The 13,382-nt window shown below is 40.9% G+C and overlaps 1 protein-coding gene across 1 annotated transcript; it reads left to right on the top strand.

Moving 5' to 3' along the window:
- Positions 1-654: 654 nt before the first annotated feature.
- LOC120517427 (terminal nucleotidyltransferase 5A-like) lies at positions 655-10,506 on the top strand. The gene is made up of 2 exons (XM_039739754.1): positions 655-1,129; positions 9,107-10,506. Exons 1-2 carry the CDS (start codon positions 974-976, stop codon positions 10,130-10,132), a joined length of 1,182 nt encoding a protein of 393 aa, XP_039595688.1. The 5' UTR covers positions 655-973; the 3' UTR covers positions 10,133-10,506.
- Positions 10,507-13,382: the final 2,876 nt, after the last annotated feature.

The following is a 13,382-nucleotide window of genomic DNA, read 5'->3' as shown; positions in this document are numbered from 1 at the left end:
AGTCATTCACAGGATGAACACACACTCAGACATACTAGGGCCAATTTAGCAAAGCCAATTTACGCAATCTGCATGTCTTTGTTAACCTTTGGTTGTTATTTTTTATTCTTGCTGTTGTACAGCAATATTTACTGCATATTTATATTGGCTCCATATAAGAGACTGAAAGCGGGTACTTAAAAGTGCCCTATGATAGACTGGCCACCTGTTTAAGACTGGCTCCGGACTTACACCCAAACCACCGCACCACCAACGAGGTTTTCTAAAGGATGGACTTTACTTGAATGGGATAGTTAGGATTTGAAAGACGTTTCTCAAAGTTTGCACATTTAAATAGTTGACAGGGAAGTTTTTTTTTTTTCTTTTCATATTTTGGTATTAAATATACATCGTGCATAAATACGTTACCAATTCTCTCCAGACAATAACCTTCAGGAAATCCCTGATGACTGCAGCTTGTTATCTTACCAGAGAAACATAAGACAGCCAATCACAGTACGAATTTCATTGACGCAGATTAGTATGGGCGTGGCTACATGAATCCATCTGTGTTGGTATAGAAACGTCTAATAGTTAATTCATGAGCTCTGACTGGCAGCCAATCGGCGAACTGGCAGATCGGGTTTGCGTTAATGAATCCAGGAATAAAAGCAATTGCGGTCTGTGCGCGAGCGGCTTATTGTAGTTCCTAAAGTAACACAGCGGTATTAGGACTGCCGAGGAAAACTTTGTATCTACTTTATTCAGATTCCGCTTAAAGATCGGTGCTGTCTACCTTGCTGACTAACTTTCTTGTGTTAAAATCTTGGATTGACAGTTAACTGCATCTGTTTTTTTTCTGAGCGGCTTGCTGAGATTTTGTGAGCAATTTGTCCGGCCGGATTCAATAAGTCAATTTCTTTTTTATGTCCATCAATTATCGTGTTTTCCCTCGTCAACAGCTGACTGGACACCATCGCAGCGTATTCTCGCCATGTCCTCCGGGAATGGGTCGGAGCAGAGCCGGCGTTTCAGCGTGTTATCCTGGGAGCAGGTGCAGCGTCTCGACACGATTCTTGGGGAGACGATCCCAATTCATGGAAGGGGTAACTTCCCCACTTTGTCCGTGCAGCCTCGACAGATTGTACAGGTAAGTATAGGGTTCCTTGGACAACACTGCACAGCTGTTGGGCTCCGATTTAACTGGACTAAAGCGACACATATGCCTTCAGTGGTCTGGTTTGCTTGCAGTTGCCATCAAGTTGAGGAAAGCGACACTGCGTCACATGCGATCGGATAAAATCTACTGATCCTCTATAAGCCTCGGAATCCGATCTGGTTGGCGCACGAGAGTATTGGCACTATGGCAATAGGGTTTTTTTTTAAGTTTGTAATACTTCGTTTACGGGCTTCTTTGCCATACTAGCATTAATCTATTTAATTAAAGTTTGATTACAATCGCCAAACATTTGCTTTTTAAACGTATTTGTCCAATACGATAAACCAAAATGTTCTTATGTTAAATTTTGCGAATACGGTATTGAGACTGGTTTGAATTGTATATTTAAAAAAAAAAAAGAAGTTAACCTTGAAAGTAATCTGTTGATTAAGGGTGTTGATACTCGAGTCCCCACTTCCTCCATAACCGATTCCCCGTTTTTCTCGGTTTGGCCGATTTTCGTGTTTCTATACTACAGACATTCAGTCGTTCAAGGGGACGCAAATACTTTTCATCGTTGGGAATTAACCCCCCACAATACAATACAAAAAAAGAACGGGTTGGGGTAACGATTTCGGTCAAATATAGTAGGCACATTATTGGTTAAACCACGCCCCCTTTGTACAGTTTTTGTTCGCTTTGAATGGACTGCCCTGTACACTCTGGCATGTGAGAAAGTGCCTGAGAAGTCAAATTATATTAAGGCAACTCTCATTCGTTTGTAGCATGCCCTTTGACCAATGGGGCTAACTTGCTTGATTTTGTAGATGGTGTTACTTAGATTTTTGACATGGAAATTTGGTAGGAGGCATGCAGATTGCATATGCCTTATTTCTGTATGCCTGTGACCCTTTAATTGAGTTCTGGATTATGTGGATCATTTTTTAAACTTAAACAACCTGCGTCCTAGATGAGTAAAACTGTTACTATTTACTCAGTTTAAATGTCCACTTTTTCTTAAGTAGTTTGAGATAGTATGAAATCCATCCATTTATTGTACTTGTTTTCTAGTATTGTATCAGTTGTCTGAGAACAGAGTGGACTTGTGTATTCACCCTTTACACCAGTTGTTGACTGCTTTCCATCTTTATCTCTTAGTCTTTGTGTTCAGCTATATGTTATTGCAATTAAGCCACTTTTATATAAGCTAGTGATTTTTCAGCCTAGCTTCTACCCCATAAATGTGCTTTTTCCACTTTTGATGTACTGCATTACTAATTTAGGACAAGGCTGTTGGTGTCCTCCCTCACCTGGGCTTTCCTCCCATGCTTTCAGTTTTCAGAGATTCAGTATTCTTTCCTTTACCGGAATGATTTAAATTTTAATATTAACCAGGACCTCTGTAAATTTGCGTTTAAAGCTGAGCAGCCCAGAAGCTTCCTTCACGAGTAAGTCTATCCCAGCTGCGAGTTACTAATTTAGAGCCTCCACATGGGTTCCTCTTGCTTGCCGAGTGGTAGAAAGTAAACAAACACATGCAGTTTCTCTGGTGTGTGGTCTTGAGCATTAACTTAAATGTGTCCTAAGGGGGCACTAATGCATATTTTTTCTTTCATATATTATGAAACTGCCTTTCCAGTTGAAGGCAATAGAAAGATTTTTTTTCATAAGTCTTTCAATGCCCTATAAGGGGACTGGGGGCGATAAAGTAATGTGATTGTGTAGCCCATCTCCCCTCAACTCGCATTCACTGTGTGACCTCAAATGACTCAAGCGGCCTGTTACTTATATTGTACAATTGTTAAGTACATATAATGAATACTTATGTTTCCTTAGTTAAGGGAGCCTGCTCAACATACCAATTTGTGCTGTGTGTATGGTTGCTTGAAGTCCGATCTTGTCAGCTTCAGGATGTGATCCAATTGTAAGACCACCATGAGATGCTTTAGAAAAGACTACTGTAACACCTTTTTAAAATCCTAAATGTGTTTTATTAGTTTTCTGAATCTGCTTTTTTGAGTGTAGGGAGCCTCACCCAGCAGCAAGTAATGCTAGGCAGAAAATAAACCTTGGGTCAAATGTCACTCCTTTTGTATTGAGCCAGTTTAGTTTTATGAATCCATTCACTGTGGAAAGGCACAGGGGTATCTTATAGTCCACTAGATAATTTTTTTTTTTGTTTGTTTGTTTTCTAAAAATTCTTGGTAGTAGTCTTGGAGTGGACATGGAGAAGATTAGTGTGGATGTGCAATAAAGTATACAGGTACAAGGTTACAAAACTGAAGCAGTGCACCATATTCTGGCATTGCGCATTCATCAGGTGTGTCAAGTTGTAATGAAGGCTTAGCATTATATTTAATGCTTGCCATTGGATTTGTTTTTTAGTTATTGTGACACAGCATGCTCATAATATTGTACAGCTTTATTTTTGATTTATATTATAACCATAATTGTAATGCCAGAAAAGTACAGTATATTAAAGTGTTATAAATGGGCCCACTCTACTTGAGTTCTGTCCAGGGTTGGCAGACTGACCTTACTGAACTTGAGCTGGAAAAGCAACCTTTTTTAAAAATGCATATTTACCTTTTTTTGTCCTATTTTTAATAGCTGTTTATGTATTTTTTTTAGACTGCTGATTTCAAAGAATACCTATCTAAAACACATCTTGTTCTGCCAAATTCTTGCACCAATGCTTCAAATCTCTATTCGCTGATCTGTGGATTGTCTGTTTTGAGGAATACCCCAAGTTTTGAAATCAGAGTTGGAACCGAGATATTTGTACCATTCTGCTTTCTCCTTTCCCTTGGCACCCATCAAGCCCCCACCTCCCCCCAACCCAATAACTCCACCTATTAAGTTCAGGGTCTTGGCATACCATGCCACTCCTTACCCCAGAAGCATGATTTGCAAGGCTAGAACAAGCCCCTAATGGTGCACCAGTCTATCAAAGGGCACACTTGCACACAACCCCATTCACTCTTACTGGTTAGCCCGCACATCTTTGGATTGGGAATTCACATTTGGAGGAAATTTATGCTAACATGAAAACCTGTTGATGCTGTATAGTGTCTTGTCAAGGTCTTCATCCAGGACTCGGGTTGAGACAGCCGTGCTAATTACCATAATTATTTAAGAACATGCATGAGAAATTTTGATAACGCAATATGCCATATCCATATACCTCGCATCCATATAGCTTTATTTATAGTTCATAAATGTTGGCTATAAATGGAGAACTGCGTCACTAAATTCTGATTTCCGTTTAAGTTTGCCGTTTTCAGCCTGCTTACTTTACTTATAGTGCTGTGCTTCTTATCTGTACCTACATGGACCAGTTACTGTGAATAGTTCTGGACTTGTTTCTTCCTGATTTGTCCTGACTCACCATTGGGCAAATTTGTGTTTGTCGATTTTTTTCCCCCCTCCATGGTAAACACCCTACCTTAACTTTTATTGGGTAAATGAAACAAATAAGATTGCAAGTGTCTGTGGACTGCAAACCTCCAGCTTTGCCTTCCACAGCAAGGTCTTTAGCCTGTAGACTGCACCTCTGCTTCCAAGCCTAGGCATGGAGGGCAGTGTGGCATCTCTAACTGTGCCTGAATCACCTCTTGACTGCTTTAAGCCTTGGCACCAGGTGGTGCTGAGCTTAACCTTGATGATTGGCCTCAGAACTGCTGCTGAACATAATGCACTTAACATGTGTTTGCCTGCTGTTGTACATAGTGCTGATCTTGAGGGACACAAAGTTTTAATGGTCTAATTGTCTGGGGAAATCCAGTGAGCAGCTTCTCTATCTGTTTTTACTTTCAGTTATGGCCACGATTGTCTCTGATTAGGCATATTCAGTTTTCCCACTTCCCTTTAACTGCATGTGAATCATTGTTTGTTTAAAGTTCAGCTTTGATTGCAAAGGTTCTTGAAGTACTAGAACATCAGTGTTCGTAATGACTGGAGAAACTGTAAACCAGTTAGCTTGACTTGCTTGCAGCGGCTAACAATGCTGGAAGGCGGCGGCCGCCTCTTCTAACCACACTTCTGCTGTGTTGTCCTGTAGACTCTACCTCATGTCTGCCGCACTTATTTGTTTTACATTCTGGTGTCTTGTATGCTGATTAGTGTGGCTCCTCTACCTTTCTGTTTTTAGAGTGGTTTTGCTAAGATTTTGAAGACTTGCATGTGTTAATTGGCGGTTATAAATGAGCGCCATGTGGGCACAATACTGGTGCACTGTCTATAGCTGGTTTCTGCTTTGAGGTCTGATCTAATCTCTAGCCCCTGAGTTGGATTAAGGAGGTTTGTGGATGTTTTGAAGGAAGCCATTGGGGAAAGGTCTACTTTTAGAGTCCAAATTGTATTTAATTTTGTCTTTGTTCCTTTAAAAAAAATATTTAAAGTAAAAAAAATCCACTAGTCACTGTTCTCTTCTTTCCATCTTAAGTTTTGCAGCCTGGGCCCATTTCTTTATTGCATGTTTATGCTGTCCTGTCCAAATGTAATTTTCCATGAAACCTTCAGATAGACTACCCTTTCTCTTCATGTGTGGTCTTAAAACCAAAAGAACTTCAAACACGAGACCACCATCAGTCCTCCCATGCCAATACTCACCTGCTTGCATGCCTTGCCTGGTGTGAAGGTTTATAGCTTCATTTAGGGAGGAAGGAGCTCTGGTGGTGCTGAAGTGCTGCTGTGTTTTTGGAATGGGGTGTTGGGATTTGCCCTGCTGGAGATCCATTTCTTACTCCCTCACGTCAGTTTACTGAACATATGGCAAGTCTGTTCAATTTGTGTGCGCCTTGGATTTGTTTGTAGTGGAATTAGACAACATAGCATTTGGGTACGGGCTCTGCTTTTGATTGGGTGTATTAAAGTTTGAGATCACATTTCAGATCTTCTACTGTTTTCTCATTTTGCTCTGGAAGTGTGCATCATTCATCTAGTTTTCTTCAGGTAACTCCATCTCCATAACCCTGGTGAGGGGCTGAGGTCTTGTTGTAGCTATAGGTGATTCTGCCAGCACTTAAACAGATTATCCTGATTTAGGCCAGAGCTGCCAAAGTAGGCTAATGTACGTCTTGCTACTTACACCTTTGTGTCATGGCTGGTCCTTCTCCTGTCTCCAAGGGCTTCGGTTTTAATTTACGTTTAACCTCTCCTTAACCTTAATATCAAGCTTTCATTTGGTCAGTTTCCCTTTTTGTCCTGGTAACATCTTATTTGTTGTATATCCTAGGTTAGCGACTGGCAGATTTGGGCCTGAATATGGTGAGCTGGTTTGAGGTGGATATCATGGAGGGCATGAGGTGTGCACATGTGTGCCGAGTCACTTCTGGGACTCATTAGGCTGGTGGATTGATTGTTCATTATCAATGTGGGAACAATTTTTAGCTTTTTTTTTTTTGCTTAAAGCCTTAGCATGTTTGCTATAGTAAAAATTCCACAGTATCTACACTTGACAAATGCTGCTTGATTTTTGTTTTTGTCTTAATCATGAGAAAAGTCTAGTCATCCTCATTTTAAATGCTGTGAGAATCTGGAGTCTGCCTTGCAGGCATCAACACTTAAAAGTGCTCTGACAAACTGAATCTTTGTTTCAGTTTTTAACATACATCTGGTTACTTTATTTTGTTATAAAGCTCAACTTGATTTATCCTTCTCTTGAGGACTTGCCAGGACTGCTGTCTGTAGTCTGTGCTACTGTCTGTGTCTGTGGCCTCTCTGGCTGCACGCCATATGCTGGTTTGTGCAATTTTGGAGAAACGTATTGAAAGCAGAGGAGCTGGATTAGTGCTGAAGTTCCTTTTTTAATTTCAAATTTTACAGGAGGCTATAATCTTTCCTGAAAGTACATGTTTAGGTCATGTTATGAGATGCAGCGCTGTTGCTTTAATTCACTCAGTCTGTTATGGTCTAGATTTTGTACTTTTGAGTGAGCAGATGGCTTTGAGTTTAGGTTTCTTTATCTAGAATATGGCTTGTCCTGTTGTCCTGGTGAATATGATGTCCCAGGTTCCCAAGTCCAGATTTTGGTGTCCATCGTTCCAAGATGAATAGCATCAAAACTGATCAATGTATATAATAATTGGGCGGAATGGATCAAGTCCTTCACCTGTCCTTACTGCTGACTCAAGTTTTCATGCCAAATTACATGGGCAATCAGCTCTGAAAGTCCACACCACAGGTAGCTGATGATGGTCTCTGCACACTTGTATGCTTTTTCTGTAAATCTGTCTTTGAAACGAAGCACAAACTGTAAATGACTACAGGGCAGGTCAGAACATGTTAAATCTTCCTTTTAATGTCCATGTTTAGGTTCAAAGTATTATTGGCAAGCTGCAGTAACCCTTGTCACTATCTGTTTTGCCCAATTCAGGATTCCAGTGTTGAGAATTTATTCTGGCATCTTCAGGTACAAGGTGAAAAACAGGAAACCCATTAAAGTATAGAGGACCTCTAACTAGCACCACAGAAAACGTGATCAAGTTTAGCAGTATATTGGGCATATGTCTAACTGTCTTGGTTATACTTTATGACTTTGCTATTGGCACTTACTGCAATGACAAACATTCTAAAGTCGGTGGTCTGATCTTTGCTTATGTAGTCTGTCAAGCAGCAGTGGTGAAAAGGCCATGGCATGTAAGATTATTGGCACCTGAAAGTTCAACTGGCCAAAAGCTTTCATTAACATTGTAGCATGTACACAATGGATCATGTGCCCTGCCAAATCGTATCAGCTGTTTTTTTTTTTTCTTGTATGCCACTATAATGGCATTGTAGTTGCCATTGTTAACACATGGCACTGGAGTCCTGGGTTTGATTCTTGCCTTGAGGTGTGGATTTTTCCTGATTTAATGTCTGTTTGGCATTTCCTTGGTATGTGAGGGTAACCAAGTGAGAACATTTGGGTCACCCCTAGACAAGGGACTGGAGCTGAATGTTACAAACCTTAGTGGCTGTGAGCTGGAGATGCATTGAAAACTTGTGGGAGTCCTCTAATAGCTGTTCAGGCCAAGTGTCTGCTTCTAATCTAAAGTGTGTGTCATGTTGATCTGGCTGCTCCTCATTGTATCAGGCCAAATCTGAAATTTATTTTCAAGTGGGAATTGACAAAAAAATAAAGGCCACATCAGCTCTTGATTGAGCTTTGCTAAAATGCACCTTGAAGGTTCGGAGATCAAGTGGGGGGAAAAAGTGTTATGGGCAGATGAGACCAAAATCCAAGTTGTTGACCTCAACGCCAAATGTGCACCTCGGTTGTCCTGGTGGAAAGTCAATCCAGCTCATTGTCCAAAGAATACACCATGCAGTAGCTACAGGAAAGCATGGAGGTGGTAGCATCCTGTTGTGGGATTGTTTTTCTGCAGCTGGGGCACTTTTCAGGGCAGTAGGAAAAATGGATGGGGCGAAATGTCATCAAATCCCTCAGGAGAAATGAGTTTGTTAAGTCTACTGAATGACAATTTCAGCTTGAAATTGTCAATGTGCTGCTTGAAGGTTTTCATTTGTGTTCTATGAGCATGTTAAAATGGTGCACAAATAAGCCTGTCCCTTTAACTAAAGCTTAGCCTTTAGTGATATCCTGGATTTGAGGAGAAAACTTAGGATTCTATCTGTTCATTTTTAGGGCATGTTCCCCTGAAGCACATCCAGTAAACTTGTGTGAAAGGCAGAAAGCAATGGTAGAAAGGGTCTTGTAGGGCACACTCCACAATGGCAACTTAACATGCATGTCTGTTAGATTTGGGAGGAAGCCTGGAGAAGCCCATGCAATCTCTGCATTGTGAATGGACTAGGAGTACAAGACGCTGCTTGTGTCCCAACCGCCTTTCTGCTTTTACTATAGTCTGCACCCCCATTAAAAATGGATTGTTCCCTGAGGTTCTACAAAAGTTAACGTCTAGTGTGAGCAGATATGTCATTTTACTAAAACGCTAATGGATTTTTTTTTTTCCCCTCCACTTGTAGGTTGTTCGAAATCGTCTGGAGCAGAAAGGGATCCATGTCCGTGACGTGAAGCTGAATGGGTCTGCAGCCAGCCATGTCCTTCATCACGACAGCGGCCTTGGGTACAAGGACTTGGACTTGATCTTTGGCTTAGAGCTGCAGACTGATAAGGTTTTCCGCCTGGTCAAGGATGTGGTGCTGGACTGTCTGCTGGATTTTCTTCCTCCAGGTGTTAACAAAGACCGCATCACTCCCCTGACCCTAAAAGAGGCCTATGTGCAAAAGTTAGTAAAAGTATGCAATGAGACCGATCGATGGAGCCTCATCTCCCTTTCAAATAACACTGGCAAGAATGTGGAGCTGAAGTTTGTGGACTCGCTACGGCGGCAGTTTGAGTTCAGCGTAGACTCTTTTCAGATAACCTTGGACTCCCTTTTGTTGTTTGACAAATGTTCAGAGACCCCCATGTCTGAAAACTTTCATCCCACTGTTCTGGGGGAGAGTATGTATGGAGACTTTGAAGAAGCTCTAGACCATTTACGCAAAAGAATCATTGCGACTCGCAGCCCTGAGGAAATCCGCGGTGGGGGGCTTCTTAAGTACTGTAACCTGTTGGTCAGAGGCTTTCGGCCCAGTTCAGAGGCAGAGATGAAGTCTCTCCAGAGGTACATGTGCTCGCGCTTCTTCATAGACTTTTCGGACATTGCAGAGCAGCAACGGAAACTTGAGGCCTACTTGCAGAATCACTTTGTGGGGATGGAACACAAGCGATATGACTGCCTAGTGACCCTGCACAGCGTGGTCAATGAGAGCACAGTGTGTCTAATGGGTCACGAGAGGAGACAAACTCTGAATCTTATTGCTATGTTGGCTTTGAGAGTCTTGGCAGAGCAGAACGTTATCCCCACTGTGACTAATGTGACCTGTTACTACCAGCCTGCACCCTACGTCAGAGACATTAATTTCAACAATTATTACATTGCCCACGTCCAGCCTCTCTTGCCACCATGCACCAACTCTTATCAGACATGGCTGCCTTGTAACTGAAAACTGCGGTGGGTTGAGCTAGCATTCTGCAGGTTGGGGAATGAGTATCAAAGCACAAAATGGAATTAAAAAAAAAAAAAAAAAAAAAAAAAAATGGCTGCCTGCAACTGAGGAGTGCTTTGCTTTATTTTACTTTCAATGCTGTATGTCAGGGAGAAAAAGAATGGAATTTTTGTTGATGCACCTTTTATTACTGGGCAATATATGTACATCGGTTAATTTCTACCTGTGTGATTTTAATGTTCCCCAGGACCAAAGACTTGTTTAAAATGCAATGCAAATGAAACCTTCACTGTTCTGTGATTGCAAGTGCCTACTATAAACTGTACTGTAAATATTTTTATCTAATTATCAAATATATTTTCAGTGACAAAGGGTCTTATTTTTCCTCTTCAGCTATTAAATACACCACTGTTTAATTGGGTTTTGTTGTATCATTTGTTTAGCATATGTCCAATGATGGTTTAAGTGGTCTGTGTACAGGACCACTCATCACAACCAAAACGCAGTGGGATGCTTCAGTACAACATCTGCCTCTTATCTGCGGATTGCACATTACGTGGCTCACATTAGAAAGTGAGCTCTAAAGCAGTGCTTCCCAAACTGTCCTGGGGACCCCCTGTGGCTGCAGGTTTTTGTTCCAACCAGCTTCGGTTTTTAGTTGGACTCCTGGGCTAATTAAGTGAACTGCTAGTTCCCCAGTTCTGTGTTTTGGGAACAATATAGAAATTAGAAAACTAAATTTGGTAAAAAAAATAAAAACATTGTATATATTAAAGTGCACCAAGCAGTTATGTGAATAATGGGTATAACGATTTTCTTTTTGATTTTCATTCTACTTTTCCAGGTGTTCAAATTGTTTAATCCATTATTTACTAATTAGTGGGTCTGACGCTAAAGAAGTCGCAGCCTTTGATTATTCAGTGTTTGCCTGGATGTCTGCTCTGCTCGTTTAATTGTCGTTAAGGTACAACGAAAGGGGGGAAAACTGCAGAGAAAAGGGAAAATCTAATTAAGCCAACAAAAGAGTTAAGCATTTAAATCTATAGCAAAAGCGGACAGATTTCTAAATGTCATATAAATATAAAAATCCTGCTGCTGTGCTTTTCTGAATGTAGAATAAAAGAAACATACCAGCTAATTAAGATCAGTGCTATGAGGTGTTGTCACCGATTATGAATCTGGTTGGAACAAAAACCTGCAGCCCCAGTGGCTCCCCAGGACTGGGTTTGAGAAGCCCCTGCTCTAAAATGCACAAAGTTTTGTTAAGTCTTTGAAATGGTAATCTGTAATGAAAATGGTCCTTCTAGGTTCAGTCTCTACTTTTTTATTTTGGTTTAGCATCTTAATTTGTATAGAATAAAGAGGCATGGATTTCCTCATACCATTCTAACCCTGTATTCTAAAGGTTTAGTTTTATAATATGTTAATTAAGCAGTCTATCCTGTTCCAGCACCTGTAGGGAAAGCCATTGTCCTCAAGATCCTGCAGCCTGGCTGGCTTTTCTCTTGACGGTCCTGTCACATTAAGTGACTTAAGGGATGTTTGTTTTGTCACTGAATTCATTTTAAATCTTCACTCCCACGATGTATAGTCATACATACCCAGAGACTCGGGCCTAATCAGTTTTATTTTATCTCAAGTCGGACAACTTGGAGACTCTGTATGTAAGAGCAATTGAACACTTGGTCAGAAATGTTTTACAGCTATGAGGACTAAAGAATTGTGGGTGTTTTAGACCTCACAAATGGACAGGCTCATCTGACTTATGTTTTTACAAACTAAAATGAAAAGGCCAATTGTGGCTGAACTTTATGCATCTGGGAAGCATTCATACAGCACCAGTGCCATCAGGCAGCACATTTGCTGCCCACAACGGGGTGAACTTTTGATACTTTGGAAATGTAAAACTCTCCTGTAAAGTTTCACAGGAGTCCGTATTTCCTTGCAGTTTCTGGTCAAATAATCCAACATCCATAAGTGACGAGAGAGAAGCAGCTGCTACCATGTTTGCCATCTCCTTTGACTAGAAATCCTGTAAGATGACTGACATTAAGTTAGCTGCTAGTTTGTTCTTCCTGGCCATTGTCAAGCTTATAAGTAGCCAACATCATTTTAAGGCCTCCACACTAATCTGTTCAGGGTTTACATAATAGAAGCAAATGAAGTGGCCTCCATAATAAGTCTCAATACTGATGTTTTAAATTAACGTATGGTCATTTTAGGAGGTGATGTATGAAGGTGAAATGTTCCTTTTTCTCTTTCCTGTACCAATCTTCAGCACATTGGTCAAATAAGAGAAGAGCAAAATACCAATTAGTTTTTTTTTTTTTCCCTCGAACATCCCAAAGTCTCATGTTGAGGCTAGTTTGGAGTTGCCAGTTAACCTGTTGAGGCCTGTGGCACTGATGTCTCTTCCTATGCGGGTTCCTTTGTGCCCACTTTTGCTGGGAGGCTCCAGCACTAGAGTCCAGTGGTCTGTCAGCCCTAACCAAGTCGAATTGACTTGGAATGTTAGGTCCCTTTTTTTTTATTTTTTATTAATCTGTATAAACTGAGGTTACTGATGTGGTGTAAAGTGTTCAGCTCTATTTGCTTTTTATGCTCTCTCATGCTATAGGCAGTATTTATGCTGAAATTTTTAATGCTTCTGCTTTGCTAGATATGTTTCAATTCAGTATGTGATGAACACATAACTCAATGGACCTCTTGCCTGGCACTCCTTATAATACTGAAGTGCTAGAATGCCACCTAAAAAAAAAAAAACCCAAACTCTTTGGAGTTAAGGAGGTACTCTGATTCCCAGGGTGCAATGCCTTTTACCTTCAAAACAGCCTGAATTGTGAGGCCTGGCTTTAGTAAGCTGCTGGAAATGCATCGATTCTGTTTTGTGCTGATTTAATAGCACCACACAGTTCTTGCAGGTTTATTTTTATGCATGCATTTATGCAGTGCACTGTGCATTTACCTTTTCCCCAAAGGTTCTCCATTGAATTGGGATGTGTAGGCCTTTGGAGGCATCTGGAGTCCCTCCCATGCTCAAAGAAGTGGCTTGGGGTGATGTCTTTTGTGACATGGAAATAGTCTGCCATATGCTTGTCACAAGATAAAGCAAGAGTTTTCAGACAAGATGGCATCTTTCCCCTCTGATTGTCCAATCTTGGAGATTGCAAACCTACTGCAGTCGTCTCTTGCTAGTCTTAGCAGAACATATCAGGTGCCATTACTATAGCCCATCCATTTAAATGTC

Source organism: Polypterus senegalus, chromosome 17 (assembly GCF_016835505.1).
Source record: "Polypterus senegalus isolate Bchr_013 chromosome 17, ASM1683550v1, whole genome shotgun sequence".
NCBI lineage: Eukaryota > Metazoa > Chordata > Cladistia > Polypteriformes > Polypteridae > Polypterus > Polypterus senegalus.
The sequence above is the reverse complement of the archived record's forward strand: the minus strand, read 5'-3'. Positions and strand labels throughout refer to the sequence as shown.

Coding starts and splice junctions, on each gene's coding strand:
- LOC120517427 (XM_039739754.1), top strand. CDS start 974: ATGTCCTCCGGGAATGGGTCGGAGCAGAGCCGGCGTTTCAGCGTGTTA. Junction 1,130..9,106: donor AGCCTCGACAGATTGTACAG/GTAAGTATAGGG, acceptor CTCCACTTGTAG/GTTGTTCGAAATCGTCTGGA.